A 17,636-nucleotide genomic window follows, 5' to 3' on the forward strand; every position below is an offset into this window, starting at 1 on the left:
GGGCGCAGAGCAGCCGAGTGCTTCAAACCACAAAGATCTTATGTTTAAGTTAAGAGGCGACCGGCCCTCCAGTTTAGCAAGTGGGTGAGCGGCTGGTGCTGATAAAGTTGCTCCACAATGAGGGACAGGGACAAGCGACGTGTCTACAGATGCCTCGAGTTCTTTTTTCTCCTGGCGGAACTCAAGCACTCGCATGGCTGTCTGGCTGCTCCCGTCACCAAGACATTTTCCCCCCACTTCCATTTAGCGACTGAATGACAGTAGAGGCAGTGAGCTATGATTAGAGAAGCCCATATCTTACCAGATCCTGAATAATCTCCATCCCCTCCCACCAATGAGCAAGGCACAGAGGCGGCACGCACACACACACACACAAAAAAAAAAAGCCATGCGGAGAAAAAGAGAGAGGAGAATGGGCAGAGCTGTCCTGTGTGTACAGAGATGTCATATAGTTCCACCGGCCTCCTCTACACAGTCTGTGTGGCCGCAGAGAGGCGAAGGGAAAAAAAAAAAAATCTAAATTTATTCAACCGGAGTCAGTCTGACTCATCTGAACGGCGGTAGTCATAATCAAAGAGCATTTAGCATTCAAATCTGTGAAGGGACGATAAAAAAAGAAACCTCCCACATGAATTGGAGATCTGTGTTAAACAATGAAAGTATTTCTCAACTGCTGGTAACGTGTGATTTCAATTTCTCACACAAACTGACATGAAACGTCACAAACCACACCTCCAAACACAGTGTGCATAAATGTGTGGCTAACTACACACACACACACACACACACACACAAACACAGAGAGGAAGAAACAGGGAGACCATTGAAATTCATCTCACAGCCTGAATTTACTTAACTGCGGGTCTGTGCGCGGTGATAAACGGAGTGATGATCCGGCAACACGTCTTTATCCATGCTTTGCTTTAATTAACGGCGGCTTGTTTGTTGAAAAGATGATTAATATGCCAATGAAAATTGCATAATTGAATACCACAACACCCGCACAATCAGGGAGGAACATGCCATTTTTTATTAACTTTTTATTATCGTTATTATTACTATTATTTGGTATTTTAATTCACTTGACAAGCGGGCCCCACCCCCCACCACCCCTGAACAGAAAAAAAACAAAAAAACAGAGGGAGGTGGAATTGGCGTGACCGGCGGGGCCAAGCTGGGCCCAGCTGTTCATCACCAGTGAGAGGCCTTCAGAGGCGGGGGCACTGTTCTGATATCAATACCTATAGTGTGAAGGCTGTGCACGAGTGTGTGTTCGAGAGAGAAAGAGCAGGGGGGTTGGGGTTTTGGGGGGTGGGGGGGGGGGGGAATATGGCTTGGATGGGACTGAGTACATTCCTATGGCCAAATAATAATGCGAGGACCAAACTGAATGAAAGTAAAACAGTCATGCATATGAAACTAAGCGCTATCTGGAGCCCTTGCATCCAGATTGCGCGTGGAAAAAGAACCACAAACCAAAGTCCCTCAAATACACTCTGTGGTTTTATTTAAAAAAAAAAAAAAAAAAAAAGGCCAAAAGAAATGAACATTCCCACATGCGAGCAAGTTTCACTTGAGCAACCCAGGGTTTACCCAGCATTATATATCCCCTAGCACCGCTCGCACGAGTGTCTCCATGTTAATGCTAAATACACACATCAAATATTCAACCAATTACAATGATACCTCTTAGAAAAACGTGTGCAGCTACAGCGCCTGGGAGGGTAAGCATTGCAGAACAAACATATTCAGAGAGCTAAAGAAAGACGCGATGGGTGTCAAGTCCCCGGGGGTAGAAACACCACCACCAGCCGCGCTTTAAGACAGCTTCGCGTTTGGCAACAAGCTCCCGTTTTTCTTCCGAGTTCGCCTGAATGCGAAATAGTAATCACAGTAAAAGAGAAAAAAAAAAGAAAAGAAAAAAAAAGATGGCATTGTTAGTGGACACAAATTCAGCTGAGATGCGGACAAAACGGTAGCGGAAGTGAATTATCTTATTAAGGGCATTCTCCGCGTGCCACATCCCACGTATCCACACAAAACTAGGACTGAATATAGTGACATCTTCCCCAGATGATAAGAACAGTGATTGCATTTTGCCCTATTTTAGATTATATAACTAACAACCATGAAGTTCCTCCATAAAGCCTCTTAGTATAGCGGATCAGTGACTAAATTTGCATCAAGGCGATGCAGCATAGGAGTACAGTGATTTGTCTAATCTCTTGTTGCATATTTCATCATTATAATCGCACATTGTGAGTTTGCGGGAGAGTGTGTGCGTGTGGCAGCGGGGGATGGCGGCGTCTCCGCACACAGGTGATGCACATAGTATAAAGCCATCATCAGCAATCTCCTAAGAAATAAATGTGTTTGGAAAAAAAAGCGGACAATGTTTACACGCAGCACTTTGATTGCAATTTAATTTTACATCACTCGGGGCCCAGAACTCACAGAGAAGCTGATGATGGACTTTCATCATCAGTATCAGCAATCTCAGTGTCATTCATGTTTTGTGAGACTTGTCTGAAGACTTTGAATAAACCCCTGGAGGAGCGAGATAAAACCTTCCTTCTCCTCCGAGAGAATTGCCATGATGCACGTCCAAATTTCTTGATTACAAGACGAAGGGGGGGGGAAAAAAAAATAAAACCTTGAATGAAAGCCTCGCGCTGAAAGTTTTCAGTTTGCTGATATAACAGTCAAGTGTGTCTATAAGTCTACTTAAAACGCTTAGGTATCAGTGGAGACAGCTGCGACACCCTCGTCTTATGATTCTGTCGAGACAGTACACTATCAAACCTTTCATACCGTTCCCAAGCTACATTTCCGGTGACAAAAGCTTTGCGAAAGCCTCCTGAAGGATTCATCTATATCCTAATATTTCCAATCCAATTTAACTGGAGCAGCCGGAGTGGTCTGAGCACTAGTTTACCAATCTTTGCTTTCCAAGACTCTGTGTGCTGAAGGCTTGAGGGGTTCAATCAATGGCGCTTTGATCTCGGCTGGAACCATAATTATTTAACATTGTTACAAGGATTTCTCTAATCCATCCTACCATTAAATCCCTTTTACACCCTCATCTTCTGCAGCCTAATCTGCATCTGGGTGCTCCGTTTGTCTCTCTCCCTCATTTCGGCTCGCCCCTCCTTCCTTGACGACACCCTGACTTTATAATGGACTTGGGTGCTGAGTTAGAAAATGCCTTGTTTACTGAGAGCAACCTGACTGAACTGTGCTCAAATGGACTGTCGCTGTGCGAGAATTGAAAAGTTTCCTGCTGTATTTGTGCAGGAGTTTGGGTCACTTCACTTTCAATTCAGCTGGGGCCGAATGTTGATAAGCTTCTGTAGGTAAAATGCAAAAAATATGAACATCATGAACTGTTGATTACAATGAAACGGATGTGAAGGTGAATTGAATCTGTTCTGTAAAGACCCCATAACCTTCCATCTTTGTCTTTAAGCTGTTTCTTCTCTGTTACAGGGAGTTCCTTTAGATTAATTGAGGAAATTTCAAACTTCAGGTAACCGATGCCCAAAAGGTTTTAATCCCATCTGTTTATGTCGTTGATCACTTTGACTCTGAACAAAAAGGGCCCACTGTCCTTTTGCAAATATTTGCGTGTCTGTGTTTCACCATGATATAAATAGCAGCACGGGCAACTGCAAACATTTGTTGAGGCACCTGCCACAGTATCGTGGCCATCTGGTCCTCCAGTTCTCCTAGCATGACATATGTGCATTAAACCTGAAATGGCTATTGTTTTTTTCTTTTTTCTTTTCTTTTGGAGTATGGAAGAAGACAGATCGGCTACAGACCCTTCTGGGTTGGCTGGAGTCAAAAAATGAGACTCGAGAGTTTTTACATCTGAGTGAAGCTGCGTTTTCAGCATGTGCATGTTTGATGTCTTGAAAGGGGGAAGGAAGGGGGATGGAAATGGATAACGTTTTTAAGGAGATGGTGGCGGTGGTGTGTGTGTGTGTGTGTGTGTGTGTGTGTGTGGGGGGGGGGTTGTCTTTGCTCGTGCTCCGTCTGTGTCTGACCGTCAGGTAGCTTCTCAGATGGCCACTCCTTCAGCTGACCCCTGCCTTGCCCTGGCCGGTGCCCAGCTGGCACCGGGAGCTGAGCAAGCCGGCCGTCGGGCACACACAGCCAAGAGGAGAGATTTGTGGACTAGGTGATCACATGGCTTCTGTTACCTCTCTGTCACACTCATCTCCTCCTTCTGTATCACCTCCTTTGCTGTGTGCCTTATGTTACCTGTGTTTGCTACAATATCTCAGATCCCGATGCCACCACTTTGTCCAATGCAAAGGCACAATTGGCCTAGTTGGCATTACAAGTTAAAGAGAGCACTTGATTCAGTGAGGGATGTAGAAAGAAAGAACCTGACAGCTGCTGTAGTCACTCTACAAAGGTTTGCAATAAATTAACTGTGCTTTTATTTGTATTCATTATTTCAGTCGTGGAAAATAACTAAGTACGGTACTTAAGTACATTTTAAACTGAACTTTTCCTTTAGTATGACTTTCCAATTTGGTGGACAGGGAAAATTGTCTGGCTCTGTGTACCTACTGTGAGATAAACTACTGAAGAATTGATTAGCTTAAAACCCTGGACATTACTCATAAAGACATGCAGAGTACAGTATGTGTATTGCAATAAATCCAGGTTAGGGCCATACAATCAGTGCAGAGTTCACCAGTTATATGTGTAATCATATCAGCGGTGGACAACGCGGAGTGGAATATACGCGGTTTCTCTCGTTAAAAGGCCGGTAAACCTCTGCTCCACACACTCATTAGCTCATAGAAGTTTTCTTAAAAAAGTAGTTATAACATATGTTTGACAAAATAGCACACTGCAATAAACGCTACTTCACAGGCTTGGCACTTTCAGCACAAAATGACAGTGATCACAATTACAGCGCTCCTAACGAACCCTGGATTTTCATGGCTTTCATAAGGGGGTGTAGTTTACATGAGCAAGCCTTTAGATAAGGCTGAGAACAAGTTCATTAGCAGAGTTAGCTAGCTAACACACACCACTCCCAATTAGCCTAGAGGAGCGCGAGTGGGAGAGAATGAGAGAGACGGAGTCAGATTCCTATCACCGCCAGTCCATGAAAATGAATAGAATAGCATGACACGCTATCTCCCGAATCAGCAGCTGATTGCGAAACATCCGTGACGGGAAATGAACACGAGACAGAAGATCAGTGTGCAGATTTGCTTAAGGACATACTTGTAGAGACGAGGGGAGAGAAAGGGAACTCGCTGGGTGTTCCACATCAGAGACTCGACGCTCTGAACGGCACAGAAGCGGCAGCTATCAGATTAATAGTGAGTCATTCTGTGCGGTTCTCCGCTGTTCCAGACAGAAAGACAATCAGAGAACAGGGGGGCAAATCGTGGACAGCACTTGACACGAGTTACTAAAGTGGAGATGAAATGCAGGCACAGAAAAAAAAGTTCAATTAAGGGATGTAGATTGTAAAGGCTTTTGTTGTTACTCAGCAAAAGGGAAAACGGTATGGAGGTGCTTCAATAGAATCACCAAAGCAGGTGGGCATGTTCCGAGTTAGCCCACCTCATTAAAAGGCTTCACTCTCTTTTTATGTAACGGCCATTACACATCCTATTCAGATGCACACGCTCGGTGATTAAAAATTATCTGTTGGTGATCATAATCACACCTGCTTAAACTTAAGCCAAAGAATAACAAAGAACTTTTGAATGCTCAACTATCTGAACATTTACAAAGAGATTAAAGGGTAGACAGTCTCCAACTAAATAAATTTGCTTTTAATCGCTTCGAACAGGAAGTCATGTCATTTTCGAATGCTCCTATCTGATTGTCTGATTCCCCTCTTTATTCAAATTATAACATGCCCATCTGACTTTTCCAGCACAATGGGAAAAATTAAAAAGGGAAATGACCTTTCATGGCAGCCATGATGGGAGAGTGAATGGCATTATTATGCGCCAAGATTAATTTCTGCCCACTCTACGCTGCCCATTGAGAAAACAGAGGGGCACGACTGCCTCAGCGTGAGCCACTCACTAATTGGTGGGTTTATCATAGAGATGTCAAGGAAGTTATATTTGTGGTGACATGTTGATTATGAAATGTTGTGTTTTCTTTTATAAACTGGCCTTGAATGTACACAATATACTCTCTCTCTCTCTCTCTCTCTCTATATATATATATATATATATATATAAAAGCATGTTTCTTGGGTGCAGTCATGTGCTAAGTGCCGTTTTTCAGTTTGTAATACAGCAGAGATTAGGACACACTGCTGAAGTCTTCAAACTGGATGCCGCTTGATAACTTGGAACCACTCAGGCTGTGGTTTAGTAAAACATGAAATGGGCATCATGTCTCACATCACCTCCTCTGCAGTTCAGCCATCCTCACTGTATGCAAGAGACACTTTACTCCCGTAAAAACTCGAGTCTCCCTCCTCTCCCTCCGCTCGCCTGTCCAGCAGTGTGTTTCTGAGCCTCTAATTCTCATTCTGATGGCTAAGTAGAAGGGGGAAGGATAATTACAGTCAGTCATACATCTAGTCATGCTACATCCATCCCTCCCTTTCAAAGCAGTATTTTTAAGCTCAGCATTTTCTCCCCCAAAAGGGCCTTTTCCTGCGTGTGATGCCTTCTTTTTGTCATGGCCCCCATAGTTCTGAGCTGACCCCCTCAGCCCTGTCTCCTGACTGATCACAGTGATGGTTTATTACTGTCGTCCCAGCGTTCTTATCTTTAGCCAGCAATGCTCATTTCCTTCCCCAGATTTAAATGCAAATGTGAAATTTAATGATAAATGCATTATCTGATAGGTGCGATAACACTGATTCACTGTCAGTATAAAATACACACCCCGGGGGGCTTCGAGCTAGCAAGCACAACTTGCCCAAATCCACTTTTTCTCCCTCTCCCTCTCTCTCTCTCTCTCTCTCTCTCTTCTCTTTTTTCTTTATCTTTTTCTTTTTCTTTTTTTTTTTTTTTTTTTACAAACGCATGTACCTGCAATAAATTCTTGAGGTCATTTTATGCATTAAAAGGAATCATATTTTGTGTGTTCAGCAGAGTGGGTGCAGGCTATTGCTGAGCACTGATTGCTGTGCAACTATCTTGTTCAATGTATTATCCATCACTTTGATGAAGTTACTTTTGGTAAAAGGGTAAAACAAGATAAAAAAGAAAATGTGCTATGAACCCCTCTAAAGAGCTCCATCTGCATTGCATTAGGGGTTTGTCTGAAAAAGAAATGATAAATGTGCTTTTTGTGCCAACAATTATTGATAATTTCATGTACTGTTAACTGCAATGTGCCATTAAAGTAGCTTGTTATATTTCATGCAGACATCTGACTAATTCCTCTGACACAACACTGCTTTGATACTTTGTGTACCCTCGCACCCTGTTGCTCCTTTTCTGTTCAGTTCCAAAATCAATACCTTACCTCAAACTATGCAGCGTGCCTTGCAGTTTAATTCCAACAACTTTGCCAGATGGCACTAAAAGTCTATCTAGGAAAGGGATATGAAGACTTTTCTTACTTGGACCATCCCATTCGTCTGGCCCCACAGCGGTATGCCTGGTCTTGCCCTCGCCCTGCCCGTCCATCTCCGACTCTCCTGCTTCTCGGTTGCCATCTTCCTCTCCTGCAAGGCAGTAAAAGATTAAGTCTTATAAAGCACACAAGACACAAAGTCCGCAGCACTCAATCCACATTTAATGCTTGGACACCTAATTGAATTAAACACTGCATTATGGACTGTGCTGCCCTTCCAAAGGGCGGATTTTTAGGACTTTTGGATGTTATCCCAGAATAAAATCAAATAGTTTTAGAACTCTTTCCTGTAATAATTGCCTTCACAATCGGAAGTCATGTGAGCCATTGTCTTGCTGTGTTGGGGTGTATATATAGTTTTGTATATGTGCATGTACTGTTAGCTCACCAGGTCCAGCTGCATACTTTTATGTGAAAGGAGTTCCCGTGAGTGCTTGCAGGAACAGGAGGAAGCCCCGTGGAACAGGAAGGAAAGCAATGTGTGGGAGAGAGGTGGCTATTTATTACCGTTTGATCTATTGTGGAGCGAGCTAGAATGTGTGTTATAGGATGTAGGGCTGATTTACAGTCTCGGGGCTCACACAGACCATGCTAAGGGATATTTGGGTATCTCTCTCCAAGGTGTAAGTGCTTAAAGACCTTGTTAAACAGACCCCGCCTCTGAGCGCGCGGCAGTAACAGTGACGAGAGCTCTCTTGTCGAGCGCTCTTAGATGCACTTACAGTAAAAGAAATCTATTTTTTGCAAGTCTACAGTAAGCACAGTTTGTACTCAAAGTTTATAGGCACATAAATCAGTGCTCAGTAGGCGCCCTGAGTGTGGTGCTCTGAATAAATCCAATGGGGCTGACACAGTGGTTGCACTGTGTCTCTTCAAACTCGGGCAAGTAAGAGCAAACCTGCTCGGGGCATGTAGTGCTAGTTGATAGTTTGTGGAGGAACATTTCTCTCACTTTTGTCACCATATCGTTTTCATCCCTTTGATGTTTTAAACCCAATAGTGGACGGTCAAGGACAGGCCTGGATTATTACAATGGATTACTACACTTCATACGCTCAACAAGGCAAAAAAAAGGGATGGATGCGTAGATTTACATGTGAATATATCAAGATGACAAAGACAATATATCGTTAAGATGTGTCTTGCAGAGCACGTCATAAAAATCCATCGCCAAACATGACAGGATACACGCACACGTGTTGTCGTACGGTTGTTTACCACATCTGTATCTGATTTCTCCCCCCACAGCTCCCAAAAAGCATTTCAGAGTGTTAGTTATCACACTTCCAGTGACAACTGCCACAGGACACACACTACTTCACTCCACTGCCGTCCGTCCTCAGTTAGGTTAATCTCCAGATCAAGCACACACACCATGCTTGTTTAGCTTTTTTTTTTGACATGGCTCACTTCAAAGAAGGTAGCAAACATTGCCAAAAGGATGTCAGCGTTCTGCCTGGTGCTAAAAGAGGAGACGTATATGAAGAAAAAAGTGATACTGATGGGAAGTGTTGCAGAAATGTCCTACTTTCAGTACATGAGGTCATTATGACCCAGTTTTGCTTATGCAAGTGTCTGCTTGGGCCGGCGATTTCTCCCCCCACTCCTCCCCTAGCTCCCAGTATATTATCAGGGAGCCCACTCAACTAAATTCCCCCACTATTTATTGTTGGGCTTGGAGAACCTCTTTAGCATACTAGGCTCGTATTGTGACGAGGATAACAAAGGCGTATATCAACAGTTCCTTCCAATGGAGCGGAGTTAAAAAAAAAATAAAAAAGCTGGCGAGATAACATTAAAGGCACTACCTTGATCTCAGGCGAACATGTTAAGCCCTGTAACGAAACGTATTGGAAGTGTTTAATTACAGCCCGGGAAATGAAGCTACAAGATGATTCCTTAATTAAGCAGTGATTAAGGATTTTCTGCCTTCTATCTAACACAGTTTGCAATGCATTTTAAACACAATCGCCCAGGCAACCTCACAGGGAACAATGTCACAGGGCTTTGATGAAGTTTCCTGCACAAATGTCACAAGTAAAAAGCAGAGCAGGGGAAGAAGTGCTGGAGCAGCACTCCGTTGCTTACAGTGCGGCTTGATAAAACCTTGAATACAGACGAATATAGAGACTCATTTTTATGGTTTTAAACCAGATAGGAATTTTGACCTTTCCGATACAGAAATAGATGGAGGTGTTCCACTCCATTCACAGAGGTCCACTAAAAGTAATAGAGACTCTGCCTTGTTTCATCATTTGAATTGAAACCCTCTGCTGTCTTATCAAGGGAGACAGATTGTCAATGATCATCCTCTACATTATCGCCTAGATCATAATTTACATCTGGCTTGGGTTCCGTTCACTGCGCAATCGAATGGAGATACTTAAGGTTGAGTGAGGGAAGGCTGAACAGAACAGAAGGGACGGGGAGGGCTGGGGAGGGCTGGGGAGGCGAGGCGGCCTGCTGGGTGCAGGGTTGGCGGGCATGCAAGAGGAGCCAGTGAGCTGTTAAAATCAGCCCTATCGCTGCTCTATCAAAGGACAGCTCTCTCGCCAAATCGCAGTCACACGCAGCGTGCTATGCATTCAGGTCAATAAGCTTATAGGCGATTTACACACACAATTCCTGGAGCAAGGTAGCAACAAAGTCATATTGGCTTTTTCTCTCCCTTTTAGCATTGTCTCGACCAAGGAAGCCCTTGAAAATGTCAATCTCTCGTGTGCGACTTTAAGGAGCTCAGAGCACTCTAATCCTGACCACTGAGTCTAGAGACAGGTCGCAATTTCTGCAAAATGGAGTATAAGTATTTTTAAGTCTTCATATGGGATTGCACAGTTCTATATGCTACTGAATTCCGGGCTCAATGACTTTAACCCACAGCCACTTTTCTAAACCCGTCACAATCTCACTAGTACTGGAGCCTGGCAATGATTTTCAAAATGTAATATTAGGGGGGGACGCCCGCTCTCTCCCAGCGGTAGCGGTGCTAGTCAGTTGATATTGCATATTTGGTTGTTGATGCAGATTATGCAGCAACAGATAAAGTCAATTCCAGGAAGCAACCTCTTTCACCAAAGTCAAGCATAGCTGTAAGACTTCTCTGCTATCTGAAAAATAGGTTTGAATTGCATGCAATTTGTGGCAGGCGGAGCACTCCAATGGAGGAAGGCTATTAGTGAAATGCCTTGCCACTGTCTCTTTAAATGCCAATAAATTCCCATCATTACAGAATCTGGCAGTTTTCCTCCCTGTCTGCAGCCTGGGTCTTTATCTCGCTCTGCCTCAGTCTCTGAGCATGTAGATCTGGCCCAGTTAGATTGTCATACTTAACAAACATTAATGATTAATTTCCTCCACTGAGTCAAATGGGGCTAAAGGGATGACTCGATTCATCTTATCGCACCACAAATTAGCATTTCCCCATATTCTCCAGCATCAACTGTGCATTAAAATTCCACATTTACCATTCTGGGCACTGGCAGCTGTGGCGAAAGTGCCAAGGAGATCTTCCTCCTGTGCTGCTGGAGATTCTGATTACTTCTGTGTTACACAAAGAGTGGCATAATTAATTCTGCCACTTTCTGTTTTTTAATATACATTTCTGAGTGCCGCAAGTCAAATTACTCAGTGAGAGGTTACACGGAGGGTCAAGGTGGGTTTGTTATTTGCTATGTGAAGTCCCGCGTATGTAGTCCTGAGCTTTCACTCTTCCGAGAAGATGTTTCTGCCAACATTATCATTTTTGTTATTTGAAAAAGCTGCAGACGAGTGCTAAATGTTCACATTTAGTTGATGTATCCGGACAAGCAAACACTCACAGCAACATCGAGCAGTTTAAACTGGGGGGAAAAATCATGTAATGTGACTAGACAAAACAGTGTTTCACACTGAGGAAATGAGACACATGAAATGACATGTAAATTTACTGTCAGAGTTAACTAAGGAAGCCATTCGTCATCAGACAACACTTGGAGCGCACACAAAGGGAACAGCTTGTGGCAACACCCTGTGCTGAACTTCACAGATAGCCAACAATAAAAGAGGGGGTAAAACAGCAAGGTGAAATTTCACAATTTCAGTAAAAAAAGATGCCACACAGTGTATATAAAAGAGGTATCTTTCTTACAATTATGGAGCCAGGTGTGTCAATAGAGTATAAATCTTTGCTGTGGAGTCTGGTGTTCGGCTGTGGGCGCTTCACAGGCACAGCTCCATAAATGTGAAATTGACCGAGCAGGAGAAGTTGTTTGAGGTAAGATTCTGTTTTAATCGCGGGGAAAGCCAAGGTTATTTCTTTAGATATGTGCTGTTTTTCCTCACACAACTCTCAATAGGTTGGCAGACCCCCTCTAATTCCATGTTTATTAAAACAGTGCACCTTCTCTCTTGGGCTCTACTATTCCACCAGACTGGTTCATTTCACACCGGTGCAGCTGCTGCATGTTGTTTCACTTACAATATGTTGAGCACCACTGACAAGGGACACTTCACAGGGGTTGGATCCTTCACTTAAGTTGAAGTGGTATAACCGAATGTAAAAATACTGCTACTATGGTATCACTGTGAAATATCATTAAGGTAACAAGTAAAAGCACTCATTACTCAGAGTGCTCTATTGTGTATATTATATCATTGACTGTCATTATTGATGCATTGTGTAAGCATCGTTTTAATGCTGCAGTCCGTCTACACAGGGCTAACTAACTACACTGTGAATCTCTAGGAATACATCATGTATTGTGTTATGATCATATGTGTCGCAGGTAATAGCACAATATTTCTCTCTGAAATGTAATGGAGCCGAAATTTAAAGTAATATGAAATGGAAAAACTCGGTATGATACTGATACTGCCGTACCAGTACACCAAAATTTTGCAAGGCTTGGGTATTACTACCACAGCCACAAGATGACTAACAGAGAGGAAATAAACAGTGTTGTGCTATTTTATTCTAATGACTTTGTGGCAACAATCCTGACATACTAATTATTAATAGATCGGTGCCACATACACAACATGCTGAAACATTTTTAAACAGTGTTTCATGAATTAAAAAAAAGATAATGATATCATGAAGCAAGCCGTCATCAGTTATTATGGGCGCCATCTGAATTTTCGGGAACTTCAGTGTTTCAAAATACATTGTCCACAAACCAATATTCCCTACTTCACACATGTATTGATTACCCAGTTGTAACACACATGCTTTTCTTCATGTGACCAGAATAACAAACTCAATTTAATAACAATACAGTCGCCACTTGATCTTTAAAAGTTCCTCTTGCATTTAAATTACTTTGAAGAAGTACATTGTTTCCAGTCTCAGTTATCCGTGACATTTATTCATCATCAAAACCAAATGTCAGTGTACAAATACTGCAACCCAGCTGGCAATGTGAACAAATATTGTTCTATCTTTATCTTTTTTTTTTGGTATGGTTTGTTTTTGTATGTGTTTATTGTGGTCACATGAAGAAAGCATGCAGGGTTATCACAAATGATTGGAGTCGAAAATCTTTGTTATTGCACAACATATTTGGAAAGACTGAAGTTGTTGAAAATTCAAATGGCCTGTTCAATAACTTGTATTTATATAAATACATCTAATTGCTTTTTGAGGAATTTCTAGACACGTGTGCCTTTTAGGCCTTCAGTTATGTTTCATATAGAACAAGAAAAATGACAACAATGTTGTTGCTGAATGGTCACACCCTGTAGACATACAGCATGCAAGTAGTGATGCAGCCAGCTGATAATAGATTATTTTGAGGGTCACAAGGCTATAAGGTTAGGAATCACTGATACAGATATTACAGCTGAGGCTTTGGAAAAAAATCATTTGGGATATTTCACTTCTCCTTTTTGTCTGAAAATGCATTGTACTCACAGTTGAGCACCAGTGAGATTTCACATTTAAGTTGTGAAGGCCAGCAGGCCTCTGTGTGCGATACCACCAGCATTCTCCAAACCACAACAATGAAGGCACCAAAAACCACCGAGAGCCTTGACACCATTAACTAAACAGGTTGTGGAGTCAACCATCACCCAATTTAGAGGTTCCCGAGCCTCAGACCACGATGGGACGTAAAGGTGCTCCATGCACTTATCTGGGGAGTCCCTTTTCTGCAAGGGTAAGGCAAATGACTGAGTCTTTGGTGGCATTCAACTTCTTGACCTTTGCGCCTTTAAGCGGCTTTGCTACTTCACCGCACTCTGATCAAAGTTAATAAGTGCTTCATATGTTAATGAAAATTGGTACTCCTCTTTGTGTTCCTACAGCTTTTTAATACCTATTATAGACTGAAACTTTTAATGGAGGTTTTAGGTCCCCCTGACAAGCCCATTTCAGAGAGTGACTACACAGATACAAGGCTAAGCTAAGACCAGAGAGTCACTGCTCAGTGGAGGAACCTTACACGGGAGACCTTATTCTCCGGGAAGCAGCAGAAGATAAAGGCCATGGGATGAGTGGCTGCTTTAAAACCCACGTTCAAGTCCGCACAGGGCTAATTACAGCACGCCATCACATTTGAGAGGGTTTAGTTAATCAAGGGGGCTCTCTTTTTCCTCCTATAGTCGAGGAATAACACACTTAAACCATTTAATGCCGCCAGGATTGCGTCCTGTTTAATTCACGGCAGTTTCACATAAGTGGGGTAAATTTAAGCCACGCCGACATTAGTTTTAAATAGATCTAATTGAGGAAGGGATCATGGGGAAAATGGCTACACCTGATGATTGCGCACAACTTGCCACGAGGAAAAAAAGAAATTTGGATAGTACATCATTCGGGTCTTAGGAGGCAAAGGGAGACTTAGCTACTGTAAGCTTAGATAGCAGAGTAATACAAAAAATCTGACTAGTAAGGCTTGTGTATGACAAGGAACAGATTACCAGTGTCGTCCAAAAAGTAGTATTTGACATTTGCTATTTAGTGTTGACTTTATTCATAAACATGGAAAGGAGATTTGAGGCCCAGTTCCTCACATGGTTTTATCCAAAACAATGGAAGTATCAAACAGCTCCGACAAGGTTCTTTGAAGATGTTCAGAAGTTGTACTTTTTTTTTTTCTTTTTTTTTTCAAGCTGTACCCACCAATGCGTGCCGCACCATCTATTTCATAGCTACTGGGTTATTACAAGACCATACATTCCACTTTGAAGTTTGCGTAAGGACACATTACGGAGGAGACAAAGGGTAAAGCAAACGAGGCGTCGTTGGTAATTGCAATTTCCGAACAATTGTGCCGTTCAACTCTTCCCCGAGAACAAAAGGAAAACATTATTGATACGATTACTGGGGCATAGCCTACCTGGAACATGAAAGATTTATTTTTCTTCAATAATGTAATCCCACGAGGCACATCAGTTTAGAAGTGTGGAGAAATAATTCTAAACAATTTTCCCTTTGAAAGGAGAAGGAAGAGGCAGACATTCAAAGCACTGGTTCTTCATTAAAAAGTCAAATTCACGGCATCCGTGCGCCAGTAGGAGTGGGGACACCTGGGGTAGTGAATGCCACGCGACCGGGGGGTAGGAAGGGGGTGGGGGTGGGGGTGGGGGGGCGTTAAGGGGGGAGGGAAGGCGGGACAAGTCTGTCATCTTCACACTGTAACCTGGAGCAGACCACAAATTAGCTCCTGTGATGGCAAGGTGTGACCGAAATGAAACAAACATACAAAGAAGCAATCTAATTGAATTGGAGTTCAAAGAGGACTCGGGCGCATTTGGCGATGCTAAGGCGCTTTATAGTGCTGGACCTCCGAGCAGTAGCAGGTGCTGCTGAGTGTTCACAGAGCTTTAGCGCCGGCTCAAAGGGAAGTGCTACGCTCTCCAGTGCATTGGTGTACCGTAGCACACCTTCACAGCACTATCACAGAGGGAGAGCCAGTGTTGCCGATGCCATCTCTCTCTCAGATCAAACCACTGCTCTTGGGTGGATGGCTGGGATCAAATATCAAAATGGATGGTTTCAACTGTAGGCAGTGATGCGGGAGAAATTCTGATATGGACACAAGTTCTGCCAGGTCTGATTCGAACATGTTGAGGAATTTTATTAGACGCCATTGGCAGGAGTTTAACTTATTTTTGATGCTTGGCACAGGGGTGGCTTAACATATTGTCTCAGATTAGGTATTAAAAAAAGAGCCGTGCTCTGCACGTAGAGAACAGCTTTTAAAGTTTTTTTCGGGTTCGGAATAAGTAGACGGTCCTCACCTTTGTTGCAGAAGTACTCCATGTCTTCGCAGCTCATGTTCTCCGTCTCAAACTCGGCGGAGAAGTTCTCCTCCACCGAGAACTCGTCTTTGGCCAAGAGCTCGTTCTCCTCGGAGACGCACTCCTCCTCCTCTTCCTCCAGGCCATCCTCCAGAGGACCTGAGGGTAACACACACACACATACACACACACAGACACACAAGGGAGATGTTCAGCAGTTTCATCACATCCTTAAGGCTCTCTGAAAAAAGAAAAAAGAAACAAAAAAACTTCTCTGGTTCTTTTGTTTTTTTTGTTGAGATGCTACACACGCAGATGTAACTAAAAGTGCAGCACTGTACTGTCTATACGCTCCGTGATCAGATGTAAAATAAGGCCGTGTCAATACAGAGTATTATTGTCCCAAAATATTTCACAAAGGTCCTTCCATTATAGCTATTGAAAAAGCCCTTTGAGATGGTGCGCTTTCTGAAAAACAAGCTGACACGCAGCCAAGGTTAGCGTTGATTTTAATCCCCCTACCTGCAAAACAAGACCTCACACACACGGAGGGAGAGGAGGGGGAAAAAAAAAAAGTTCCTTTCCAGACTTTTCACACAGGCATCAGCACGGGAGGAGGAAAGAAAATACTTTTATTAATTTGTTAGCCTTATCACAGGGTACAATGTTGATTTTCCATTTACATTCCATGCCTCCGGGTAATACACCAGTGCAATCTTAAAGGAGACACTTTTCCGTGTGATTAATGTTTTCCCCCCTCTGTGCAATATTATTTCTTTAAATCTAAATGATTTCGGAGTTTTGCTTGTAGCTGTACATCTCTTTTGGTATTTGCATATTACCATTTTTGCTTCAATCAAGGGCGTTGATGGAATTACTGTACTGCTACCTGAATTGTATTAGTTCTGAAAAACATCTCACCCGGCATTTGAATGTTATTAAGATAATGTGCATCTTTGCACACCTCTCCTTCCAAACCAAAGCATGTCTCCAGTGTCTGCCCATGAATTACCATAGCAGAGAAGTGACGGAACACTTCAAGTTTCAGGTTAGTTGATATTTAAAATAATGCACTCCAAGCTAGAAATCAGCATCGTTGTTGGGAGAAAAAAAAATAAAAAAATCTCCTTTCCGAGCTTTGTTTAAACTGAATAATCATATCAAAAAGCGCTGCCACCGCTGTCTGCTAGATGTGGATGCTGTCTCCGTTCCTGTCTGTCACACATGAGCTATGTTGCAGCCTCTTGTGCATCATCCTGGAGCTCAAACAGAGTGCACTGATATCCTCTCGACACCTTTCAACGTGTTTGTTCTATTGTAGCAAGAGTGAGCCCCTCAGCTTTAATAAAGCAATAATTTCAGTTCAAAAAGTGGGGCTGATGTGCCTCTCCTGTTTCTCTTTCTTCCTGCACCGAGCCTCATAAAAGACCCCCCCGATGTCCACAAACTGCTTGCTCTTTTCATTAGTCTTATAAATTACTCCTTTGTAGAGGCCTACATCTGCAGGAGCCCCGGACATGAAAAGAATTAGCACACAGATCTCTAATAGACACTGCGGAGGCAGAGTGCTGCTTTTAAATTAGGATACAGTTTTATGATCTTATCTGATGCCTTCTGCTGATTCGCTGAGGAGTGAAGTGAGGCGTGAAGTGACTCGATGAGTCTACCATCGCTTAAGATGATACCGAGAGATAAATATCGCAGTATCAAGGGGAGATTGTATGACTGGCGTTAAAAGCTCCTGCCAAGGCAATTGAAGACAGTGTGAAAGAAAGCGAGGAAATACATTTCTATACACACACTCTGTACACATTCCATTACACAGCTGAATAAGAACT

The 17,636-nt window shown here is 42.9% G+C and overlaps 1 protein-coding gene across 2 annotated transcripts in view; it reads right to left on the reverse strand.

The window, feature by feature from the left end:
• The window catches only part of zfpm2a (zinc finger protein, FOG family member 2a), a 121,620-nt gene that overhangs the window by 72,506 nt on the left and 31,478 nt on the right, over window positions 1-17,636 (reverse strand). For both annotated transcript variants that reach the window (XM_030393497.1, XM_030393496.1), the window contains exons 2-3: window positions 15,799-15,957; window positions 7,568-7,672 (exon numbers count right to left, since the gene is read on the reverse strand). In XM_030393497.1, coding sequence (XP_030249357.1) covers window positions 7,568-7,672; window positions 15,799-15,957 — 264 coding nt within the window. The remainder of the gene's footprint in view (window positions 1-7,567; window positions 7,673-15,798; window positions 15,958-17,636) is intronic.

This window comes from Sparus aurata, chromosome 17, assembly GCF_900880675.1.
Source record: "Sparus aurata chromosome 17, fSpaAur1.1, whole genome shotgun sequence".
Taxonomy (NCBI): Eukaryota; Metazoa; Chordata; class Actinopteri; order Spariformes; family Sparidae; genus Sparus; species Sparus aurata.